Here is a 12122-nt window from a genome sequence, read left to right as displayed (position 1 = left end):
CCTCCATTGTAATGCCACAATTTGCAGTTACTTGTTTTTTCATTTGTTTGTTTTTTTCATGACATTGTAAAAGCGGAAATTTTCTCACGGACCATATTTGTGCTCATTTCTCCAGTTCTGAAAGTATGCGTGGAATATGTATGTACACATATGTAAAAGTATAATTTGGGGAGTTCTCATTGTGGCGCAGTGGTTAACGAATCCGACTAGGAACCATGAGGTTTAGGGTTCTATCCCTGGCCTTGCTCAGTGGGTTAAGGATCCGCCGTTGCCATGAGCTGTGGTGTAGGTCGAAGACATGGCTCTGGTGTAGGCCAGCAGCTACAGCTCCGATTCAACCCCTAGTCTGGGAACCTCCATATGCCATGGGAGCGGCCCCAGAAAAGGCAAAAAGACAAAAAAAAAAAAAGTACAATTTGGTATGAACTAGTTGGGAGTGTAATAATGAAATCTATTATGTAAATACTGTGTGGTATGTATGTTAGTGTGTGTCGCCTTCGTGTTATGTTAGTGGGCCTTTTATTCTATGTATATGTTCATAATATGTCTCCATAAAATACATTCAGTGATTATAGTAATATCACTGTTACCCAGAAGGCAATTTTCCACAAATCCAAAACATTCCAAACACACCTTTTTATTTATATTACTTTTTAAAATTAAAGTAAAAAACCAAAAAAACACCTCTTTAAACCCTGAAAAACACATTTTTTTTTTCAAAAAACAATGAGCAAAAATTTAGGAAGCTCATAGCTTTTATTTTGTATGATTGTGGGCTTCCTCTTAGGAGCATTATCTTCTTTACAAGCTCTTCCTCTTCTTTAAAAATGAAAACTCAAATTAAATGGCAGTTGAAGGGGCTGAAATGAAAACAAGTGTGTAATGGAAGCAACAGCGATGGGAGCTTCTTTAGTGATTGCGTTACTATTTCAGAATCACCACCATTGCTACTCAAAGGCTTTCTCAATTCAAGGACGCATACATGTGCAATTAAGGAAGATTTCTGTTAAAGAATGGCTTTAAAATGAGCACCAAAAAACCTAACCTAAAGAATAGGTAAATATATTATTTGAAAAAAGTTACTTCTGTAGATGACTCCCCCGCCCCCCAGTGTGCCTTATAAATATGAATTGGTTAATTTAGGTGCATTGTTTAATTTATTCTTGTTTGTTTGTTTGTTTTGGTGCCACTCTGAAGCATATGGAAATCAGATCTGAGTCACATTGTTTAATTTATTTAAATCTATTATTAAGCTATTTTCCAGGTATTATTCTAGTCAGTAGAGATTCAGCAGTAAACAAAAGACACAAATTGTTGGCCTTAATCAAGTAGGAGGACGATAAAAATAAATAAATCATTTTTATTTTTGATAGTACATGTCAAAGTACTTCATTATTGCTCATGCATTACTAGCTGTGTTTCTCTAAGCATCATTAGCAGACTGGCACTTTCTGCTGGGTAAGGTATTTTCAGGTGTCCTATTCATGCAATTCAGATCAGGCTATTTTTTTCCCATTATGCTCATGTGTTTCATGCAATTTGGCTATTTTTTTTTTTTTTTTTGCCAAGGGAAGAACAGATTATTGTTACTATGAAATAGATAAACTTGGTTTGATCTTGTAAGTGTACTTTTTAGAGAGAAACATTTGTGGAAATATTAACTAGTTACTTGTGGAGTGATAAACCCAGAGTTCCTTTGCTTACGCTTTTTGTGTTGATTCTGTAGTCTCCTTTGAGCAGTCCCCGAAAGGCAGTTTCATGAGACAGTAGAATATTGTTTTGTGTAGTTGACAGATGAGGGCATTGCAGAGACCTTATTGACATAGTCAGGAAGGGAGATGAGAGCCTCAAGGATGAGACATTTCACCTACTTGACTGAGTTGTGTTGTGTCTTGTTAGTAGAGTTCAGGAAGATGACACTGGGGTTCCCCTGCATGGATGGCATCCACTGTCAGGAGTATGTGTTTTGTTCTTTTTTTAAAAAAAAATTCAATGAATTTTATTATATTCATAGTTGTACAGCCATCATCAGAACCTAATTTTAGAACATTTCCATCATTTGTTCTTTTTGAAAGGAGAGAACCACGAAATAATCCTTCCCGCTAGTTTGTTATTGTCTAGGCTGAAAGCAAGAAGAATGAAATTGAATGCTTAATGTACATGCACAGGGTTATGTATGCTCCCCGAAATCTCCTGATGCACCCTTTGTGGATTAGTGTCTCCCCATTGGCCATGAACCTGTTACCTTTCCTCCCCACCTCCTTATTTTAGGTGTCTTCCTTATCTTTGCCCTTAAATTCCTGAGCCAACTGTATCCTTTCTCTTTTCTTTTCTCAACAGTTTTGCTAGACTTACAAAATTATAGGTTTATGAACTTTAAACGATTCTTCTTGGCTCCTCTCTCTTGTTCTAGGAATAACTGTATAAAATGCCCAATTTTTGCTAAAAGTGAATACCAGCTCTTCCCAGATTTGTTTCTTTTTGGAACGGGGTCAAAACCAAAAGGAAACTGTTGAGGAGGAAAAAAAATGCAACTCTTTTAGCTATTAAAATAATGACTGGGTTATGGGAATTCAAATAAAAAAAATAAAAGCATTTGTTCTTTTATGGCATCAAAATATGATGCACCAACAGAAAATTTATTAAGAGATTTCTTAATATTGCCATTTGAAATTTTTCAGGCTGCTACCCTTGTCCAGGGCCCAACATGAATCCTATTGCTCTTGGGAGCCGCTGGCTTGCTTATGCAGAAAACAAGGTAAGGCAGGGCCCATGTTGGAATATTTGTGATGGAGCAAGCGTGAGTGTTCCAAAGGTAACTGCCAACCAACAATGAATGTTTAACTTAGTAGTTTGTTTTCTTTGCTTTTTGTTTTAATTGGGCACCCAATAATTGTCTGTACTCACTGCTTAGGATCAGTATTTGGACTCAGCCTTACTTTTTTTTAGGCTTAATTTTCTGTAGGGAACTTTACTCCATTAATCTTAGCTCACAGCATTGAGATTAGCACAGTAGTTTTCTGAGGAGATAGAAATCAGGAGGCAGAAATGACTTCTGTTCTTCTTAGTAGATTGGAAACTTGTGGCATAGAATAAGTTAATGGAGTCTGTCTGTGTACATCTAAACAAGAGTTTTGCCATTTGTTATTTATCAATTTCACTTATCTATGAAGGTCATCATAGTAAATGAGATACGGTATTTTATACACTGAAAGATTTATTTCCAATTCAAAGCAAAGGACAAAAATCCTTTCTATGCCATTTATGCCATTTACAATTTTGTCGGTTAACCCTGTCATGTCATGTGTAGAAAATATTTTCCTTTGGTGCAGGATTCAATCTGGGATCGGGTATTTCGTAGGAGTGTTCCTTTCTTTTTCTTTTACACTCGATTGATAATTTTTGAAGACTACAACCCCCTATGTATACCTCTTGTTTTTTTTTTTTCAATAACATGATTTTTGTCTTGAATATTTTCGATGTGCTTCTCGAGACTATACTTGGGCTGTGTACTTCTGGCTGGAACGCTACGTGAGTGTTGCTCTCTACTTCCCTCAGCATCACATCTGGAGGCGCATGATATACATCTGTCCTTTATTGGTGATGCTAATTTTGTCAAGGTCTCGTCCAGTTTATACATTGAATAATCACTGTTTTTTCCTCTGTAACAAATAATTTGGAAAGCGCCTCATATATCCTGCTTTTCATCAACATCTTAGCCTAATTTTAGCATTCATGGATGATTCTTGCCTGAATCAGTCTTTACTGTGAGGCTTGCGCATTAATGATTTTCCTCTTCCACTTTGCACATTTACCAGTAGGCATTCGGCTTTCTATTGTAGTCAAGAACTCTGTCTTCCTTTCTGTCTTTCCGTCCATATTTTTGACATGGGCTCTTGGATTTCTGTGGTTTTAATTTTTTTTTTCTGTCTGTTATTATTTTAGTTTTTAAATTGTCCCAGAGTTGACCAGTGAGAACCCCGTTAGTCTGGTTCTTGTGACATCGAGATGTGTCTTCATCAGTTTTTTTTCTTAGGACTTCCCTTGTGGCTCAGTAGGTTAAGAATCTGGTGTTGTCACTGTAGTGGCTCAAATCGCTGCTGTGGCGTCCCTGGCTTAGAAACTTCTGCATGCCATGGGTGTGGCCAAAAAATTCTTAAATAAACATACTATTTCCATACTTGCTGTCATAAGACTATGCCCAGGGCCATCTTGTACTTGCTATGTCTCAGCCCTGGTATCATCTTCTTTTGGTTTTACTAGTTTCTTGTAGTGGGCAAAGCTATTAGATGCTGAACTTTGTCCAGTAGATGGGCTCATGGTTACTGGTGTTTATTGCTTCTAGATTCTTTCATTCAGTGGACAAAGTTCAAAAACATACATGTTATATACCCACATATACTTCTATATATACACATAAATAGGCAAATATACACATACTCATACTCATGCACCCACATACACACATGTTCATTTTGGAAATAAGCTCACATTGGTAGTTCTACAGGAGTCTCTCCTTTTTGTTTCCCTTTTCCTATTTATATGTCCTTGGTTTTGGATAGGAGACTATGATGTCAGTATGTTTTCTTCATTTCTTCAGTCCTGTAATCCAAAAACATAATTACACAAATGCTTGCTTGTATCACTACAAAAGTCACACCAACTAAAAAGAGTTCAAGATGTTCTTGAAATTCTTTCTCCTTTTTTTTTTTTTTTTTTTTGGTTTTGTTAGGGCCGCACCCATGGCACATGGAAGTTCCCAGGTAGGGGTTGAATCAGAGCTGTAGCTGCTGGCCCACACCACAGCCACAGCAACGCTGGATCCTTAGTCCACTGAGCAAGGGCAGGGATTGAACCTGCATCCTCATGGTTACTAGTTAGGTTTGTTACCACTGAGCACTGACTGGAACTCCAAAGTTCACTCTCCTTTCACTTCTGCCTAAAACTGAAGGTATTCAGTCAGATGCTGCATTCATAGGTTATATAGTTTGTCCTTGGTCCCACTTTTTCTGCCTTCCTTGTTGTGAGTTTTCATTTCATAAATAATTAGGGAGTTCCCGTCGTGGCGCAGTGGTTAACGAATCCGACTAGGAACCATGAGGTTGTGGGTTCGATCCCTGCCCTTGCTCAATGGGTTAAGGATCCGGAGTTGCTGTGAGCTGTGGTGTGGGTTGCAGACGCAGCTCGGATCCCGTGTTTCTGTGGCTCTGGCACAGGCTGGGGGCTACAGCTCCGATTCAACCCCTAGCCTGGGAACCTCCATATGCCGCGGGAGTGGCCCAAGAAATGTCAAAAAGACAAAAAAAAAAAAAAGTACATTTATTTTTATATTTGTTTTATTTCTATGCTTATATATTTATCATTTATATATATTTACCTTTCCCAAAAGAACAACACAATATATAATTTTATATACATACACACACATATATGTATGTGTATGTTTATATTATATATATAAAATATATGGAGTCTTTTGTATGTTGCTTTTTTTGCTCAGCAATATTTTGTGGGAATTGGGCGTGATAGAGTTTTGTACTACAGAAGTTTCTGATTTATCTTTTATTTTGATATACTGACGTTCAAATATAATTTTTTTTGTTTGTTTTTTGGTCTTTTTAGGGCCTTACCTGTGGCATATGGAGTTCTCAGGCTAGGGGTCCAGTCGGAGCTGTAGCCTCTGGTCTGCGCCAGAGCCACAATGACACGGGATCCGAGCTGTGTCTGCGACCTACACCACGGCTCATGGCATCACCAGATCCTTAACCCACTGAGCAAGGGCAGGAATCAAACCCGTGTCCTCACGGACGCTAGTTGGGTTCGTTAACCACTGAGCCTCAACGGGAATTCCCAAATATAATTTTTGCAGTGAGTCTAAGTTTTAAACAGATTTCCAGCTTATTTATGTTTATGTAGGAATGCTGACTCAGATTTAGTTGAACTGAAAGTCATAGTATTTCTTGTTTTCCTTGATTATTTTAATTACCTGAAGCAGGGAAGTAGTATTTCTAAGCTAATGTTTTTCCTTGCACATGCTGCAGGAGGCAGCAGAGGGATAATTTTCATCATTCGTTGAGTCTGTGTATATGAATGAATGAATGAGTGGGTGAGTGACAGAGATTCTCTTGATTAGTTAAAATTTTCAAACTCCCTTTTTTCCCCTCTATGAAACCGTTATCTTCCAGTCTCCTGTGATTTGGAAAATTCCTCACCACTGACTTTGAATTCTACTTAATGAATCATTCAGTGAGGCAGCTTAACATCTCATATCAGACAATAATATATTCTTGTGCTAAATGTTTGGGTGTATGTGTATTTAATACAATGTCAGTGATGACAATTTTGACTTTAAAAGAGTAAGAGGCTTACATATTATTCTTTATTGTGTGACCTGGTTTGAAATTATTTTCTTTTTATATTTTGGGAGAGCAAGATTCTTTCTGGATTCTGTAGGCTTTGAATAGCTCATATCACAGTGTGGAGCTATTTTAATAGTCTACTAATATCCATTTATTAAAAATTTTAAACATAAAAGTCTGGCGAATTCCCTCCCTTCTCCCTGCCTCCATCCCCGCCTCCCTTCCTTCCTTCCCTTCTTGGCTTGCTTTCTTTCTCTTTTTCTCTCTCCTTTTTTTCTCTTTCTCTCTCCAAAATTTAGGAAGTGTTGAAGCAGTGGATAATTTAGTCCTGCTCTGTTGCTCAGCACATGAGATAATCGTGCATGTCAAACTAGTGATTCACTTTGAGAATTGGCAAATTAATTTATTTACATCAGACATGAATAGGGGCATTTCTTTTTCATTCTGATGTTAACACTAGTAAGCGCTCTGAAGTGGACTAGGACCATGTGTGTCATAGTGCATAGTTGATTTATGCACAATTGGTGCCATTTTCCCACAAACACAATTGACATTGGAAATATGGCGCATTTTTTGGTCTATTTTTTAAAGTTTCCTTTTACAATCTTTATGTAGGAATTAGAGGACAGAACTCTAGTTCACTAGCATGTTAAATATTTAATGTTAGGAAGTCACATCTAAGTCCTTTGATTATGTTGCTGAAATTTATTTGTGGAAAGTCTGCCCAATCTCAAATCCTGCCATCTCGGAGTTTAGGAATTCTTAATGACTATTCATCTTGTAATTAAAAATCGTATTTGAGCATGAAACTGCCTGAGTGGCACCAGGAGGTTATAAAAAGGGGTAAAAGTGTCTCAGCAGGGCTTTTAGCTGTTTGTCTGAAAAACCCTCATGCAAACATTCCCACCCACCACCACCATTCTGCAGGGTAAATAAGCTCTATCCTAAGAGCCTGTAGAGTTAAACAGCTTAATTGAAATGACTTTCTGGTCTCTCTCTCTCCCTCACAGTTGATTCGATGTCATCAGTCCCGTGGTGGAGCCTGTGGAGACAACATTCAGTCTTATACTGCCACAGTCATTAGTGCTGCTAAAGTGAGTATCCAGCGGTCTCTGGGAGTTGCAGTTACTCTGCGTATTTATCATGTTTCTTTCTGGAATTGAATTGAGATCGTCCCTTCCCTTTTCCCTCACAACTATTGAACAAATTCAGGAAAGTAAGTCGATTATTTTTCCCCTGAGGAGAATTGCTGGCGAAATCGTTAGGTATTCAGTCTCTTAAGGTTCCTAAATAATAATACTTTATTTTCTGTTGGAATGATTATAAGGTTTGTCTTTATCCAATTTAAAATATTTACATCTGTTAGCTAGATCAAAGTCTGTAATCTAATTAATACCACTTTGGAAAGAAGCTTTTTATGTTTTACGGAGTGCCTTCTGGATTCTTTTTTGCATCACTTTACCTATACTGACATCCCTCTGCATCTTTGAACACTCACGAACCTTCTTTGCATAAAAAGAATATCATTCCTTATGCAAACTTGAGTGAAACCTCTGGCACTTTCAAAGATTCTTTCATGTCAAAGAGCTGCCCCCTGCATGTTTGTCAAGTGAGTTCTTTTGGTGTATGTGTGAGGGTTAATTTTGATGATGTCTCGTAAACTTTAGGCTGATTATAAGGTATTCTTATAATCACTATCCTTTGAATTGTGAAGTATACAACAAAACAATTCTAATAATAGGGATGACACAGTGAATCTAAATGACAGCATGTAATAGAAAACACAACGATTCAGAAAAGAACAACAGTTTAAAGCAAACCACAGGGAGGGAATCAAAGGTCACACTGTTTTATGTGAAACAAATACAGAAATACTGCAAGACTGATCACAAATGCTTACATGATGTGGTTTGGTGAGAGAAGCATTATATATTTTTCACTCAAAGGGAAAGACTGAATGGGCTTTTTGCTTACAGCATCATATATTTTAGAGTTGAGAGTCTTTGTAAGAATTACTTCCTTTTCTCCACTCTGTATGAAAAAATTGTGATGGTTGTTTCTGTGAAGAGAAATCTGAGACAGTAGTGAGACAGCATCAGTGTTATTCAGCTAATTTCTAGTAGATTCACAAAGCACTCCAACGAGATCTGGTTCTCAAGTATTAGAATCTCTTCATACACTTTGTCAGGGTAGCTCACTGTGGTGTTATCCTGAATAATTTTCAGTTATAATTATAACTTTGCAGTTCTTCTTTGCTATAATTATGTGTTTGGGTCCGTACATAAACGCATAGTGAACTGCCTCCTTCAGTAACTGTTTAGTTGTTTAACTGTTCGCTGGAAGTACACTTGCTGGAATGAGGCTAGACTTACCTATGGTTGGAAAAGAACGCTCCACTTTTATATACGGCAGTATTGTGAACTGCGAAAGATATGCTCTGTCTTTTGCACTTAAACTCTCGGAGATTTTGTTGATGACCACACCTGAAGAAGCCCTTGGTCACCCGTGGAGTTGGCATTGATTGCTCTGACAGTAGATAAGGTGTTGTCATTAACTCTTGAATAAAGTGATTAATGTTTAATTTTTGTTTGCGTTAGGCTGATTTTAGTGCTGATTCATGTTTTTGCTTATACATTTATAAAATGAGAGCAAAACAGAGCCACGAATGGAAAGGTCACCCGTTTTTTGCTCGTCTTAACATGTCCCATCACATATTATCCCTTGTTTTTTTGGTTGATATTTATCTTGAAATGTTATTCATGAAATTATTTAGTCGTGAAATATTTTGGAAAACACCTCATAATTTAGGTAATATTTTTCTGTGTACTTATGGACTCTTGAGTCAGAGAGCATGAATATCTTGAGGTTTTGTTTAAAATACTGTCAAATTATTTTCCAAAAAATCTCATCAGATCTGGATTGATCACATCCAAGGCGTAGATATTTTCTATAGGAAAGATTGGAAATTTGGGATGACTATACCCCCCGCCCAATGTAATTTCTCCTAGTAAGTTATTGGATATTAGAAACTTTGTGAATAGATTAATCTTCTGAGGTTAATGTATTCGAGATTAACCTTTTGTTTTCTGGAATACATACATTCTTTTGTATTTTTGCCTATTATATTATGGGTTATACTTTACTTATATTAGTATGTTCATTTGTGAAAATTTATCACAATATATACTTATAACCTCTGTACTTTGTTGTGTAAGTGGTTATAAAATTTTACTAAGAAGAATCCCTTGTGGCATAGAAGGTTAAGGATCCAGTGTTGTCATTGATGCAGCTCAGGTTGCAGCTGTGGCGCAGGATCAATCCCTGGCCTAGGAACTTCCACGGCCACCAATTCGGCCAAAAAGAAAGAAAAAAGAAAACTTTCTCAAAGGTACCTTCAGATCTAGGAACCTTCTGCAGAGAATTCTGTTTACAAATAAACAATAGCATAGATTAAACAACCAGGATTTACTGTATAGCACAGGAAACCATATTCAATATCTTATAATAACCTATAATGGAAAATATTCTGAAATAAATATATAACTGAATCACTCTGCCATACACCTGAAACTAACACAATATTATAAATCGCTACACTTCAATTAAAAAAATAAACAATTGCACTATTACAAAGACTCTCCCTCAGGATAAAAAAGTCAGATTATGTCTATTCTTGTTTTACAATGCAAGATGCAAGATCACCTTGATATGGAAACTGGACAAGAGTATTAGGAAAAAAGAAAGCTGTAGTCCTGTCTCATAGGTTTGAAAGATCCTAAACAAAATGCTAGCAGAAGAAAAATTAATATACACAGAGGGGTAATGTGTCACAATCCATTTGGGATAATTCTGCAATATAAGGCTGGTTTATTACTCAATATCAGTGAGTGTAATTAGCCACATTAATGGAATAAAGCTGAAAATAATATAAGTATCTCAGTATATGCACTATAAGGTTTGATAAAATACATACACATTGATAAAATCTCTTAGTAAATAGTGATGGTTTCTGATTCTCTAGAAATTCCATTTTCCTCAAATAACCAAACTATTTAAGCACAATAAAGACAGTCATTTTAGTCTGTTTCTGATAACTCCAATATCTGGCTCCCTTTTAGGTGTGTTTTTGTTGTTTGCTGTTTCTGGTAGCTGATGCTGTCTTGACTCCTTGTTGGCATTGTTCTAAAAAATCTTTAGAAGCAGGTTTGATTTGGAGATGATACCAGGGTTCTTTGACACTCAGGCTTGGATCATCCTAATCCAGTTCAGGGATTGAGATTACTTTAATTATTGAAATAAAGGTCATCTGAAATAGCTGAGATCCTGATTACTATAGGTGCACTCTTATTTCTGTTGTATGTCCCCTTATGTTTTAACCCAAAGCATGGAGGGGGTCACCAGACAGACCCCCTTGAATGTGACTACCTTCTTCCAAAAGCACCAGCCCGTCTCTTTCAGACGCCCCCCTCTAGAATTGTCCAGTGCATTTAGTCCCAAATACCAGCTAACTTGTCTGGATGGATTTCCTTTTTCTCTTGGATTTGGACCTAGTAACTCATCAGTATCCTGTTAAATATTTAATACCTTCAAGGGGAGTTTAAAAAAAAAAAAGTCTCCACTGTTTTCCTACTTGTTTTCATGGGTAGGATTGATCTGATTTACCTAGCCTGATATTATTGAAAATAGAAAATAAAAATTCTTATTTCTTACCATTTTAATGATTTCTAGTTAATATGATATTTGAGATAGTACATGGAAAATATTTGAAAAGCCATAGCGTATGTGCTTCTTAAGAAAATACTAAATCACTTTCCCTGATAGAATAATCATTAATATTTTCTTTCTCTGATGACAGCTTCTTATGTGGCTTCACAGAGGCTAACCGCTTTGTTATATAGAAGGATTAATTGTTGAATTTTTAATTCCTTATGTCTCACCTTATAATTATAGGTCTAAATTATATTAATTGTATATGTGCTCAGATCTCCTTAGTGGAAATAAACGTTTTTCCTCCCTGGATTTTTAAATAGCACTTCAAATTCATCTTTGCAAATAATTTATGTGGCTTTCCTTATAAAGAATATAATTATGATGAATTCTCTGTGGCAGTGTTGAAGGAAAAAATTTAATATTGAAATTTTTGAAATTGGATTATTTTGAAACATTTATTAAATCTGGGTCCATATATTCTAGTTACCTTATAACTGTCCTATTTGATTTTTCCTTTTAATGTGTTTAAAACCCCAGTGTGGTAAATTGATTTAATAAAAACGCCTCTGTTTTCTCCTGTTATCTGATAACCTCTTAATGACAACTAACAGCTTTTGTGAGAGCAGCACCATCAGTACTAATGGGGAGGGAGGACAGCCGATAGGGCATGAGAAAGGTTAAAGATGCCTAGTGACCCTTTGCTGACTCTGTACCATGTGTCTTTGAATGGTTGGCCCGTTTTAGGAGATGGTTTGACACATTTGTTAGAGTCTTATTATGTTCAGCACTCGTAGAGATACAGATTCGTTCTGTGAATATTCTTACAAAGGTTAGTCGAGAATATAAAGAACTTTTGAAAAATGCAGTTACTTCAGATGGTGAGGACGCTAGTGCTCACTGATACGTTTGCTGTTAACACGGAAACAAATTTCTCCTAGAAGCAAAGGTCTTTACGAATATAGAAGACTTGCACACCCCTCTCTCACCCCCTGCACTGGACGTTTTTAAAAAAAATTTTTTTTTTTTAATTGCAGTCAATTGTCATTTCCCCAA

At 36.6% G+C, this 12122-nt stretch overlaps 1 protein-coding gene across 11 annotated transcripts in view; it reads left to right on the top strand.

Moving 5' to 3' along the window:
• Positions 1–12122, top strand: part of BCAS3 (BCAS3 microtubule associated cell migration factor) — a 580473-nt gene that overhangs the window by 133978 nt on the left and 434373 nt on the right. For all 11 annotated transcript variants that reach the window (XM_047759073.1, XM_047759067.1, XM_047759070.1 and 8 more), the window contains exons 10-11: positions 2682–2758; positions 7370–7453. In XM_047759073.1, coding sequence (XP_047615029.1) covers positions 2682–2758; positions 7370–7453 — 161 coding nt within the window. The remainder of the gene's footprint in view (positions 1–2681; positions 2759–7369; positions 7454–12122) is intronic.

This window comes from Phacochoerus africanus, chromosome 14 (genome assembly GCF_016906955.1).
Source record: "Phacochoerus africanus isolate WHEZ1 chromosome 14, ROS_Pafr_v1, whole genome shotgun sequence".
In the NCBI taxonomy this organism is placed as follows: domain Eukaryota; kingdom Metazoa; phylum Chordata; class Mammalia; order Artiodactyla; family Suidae; genus Phacochoerus; species Phacochoerus africanus.
Note: the sequence above shows the minus strand (reverse complement) of the source record. Positions and strands in the feature narration are given on the sequence as shown.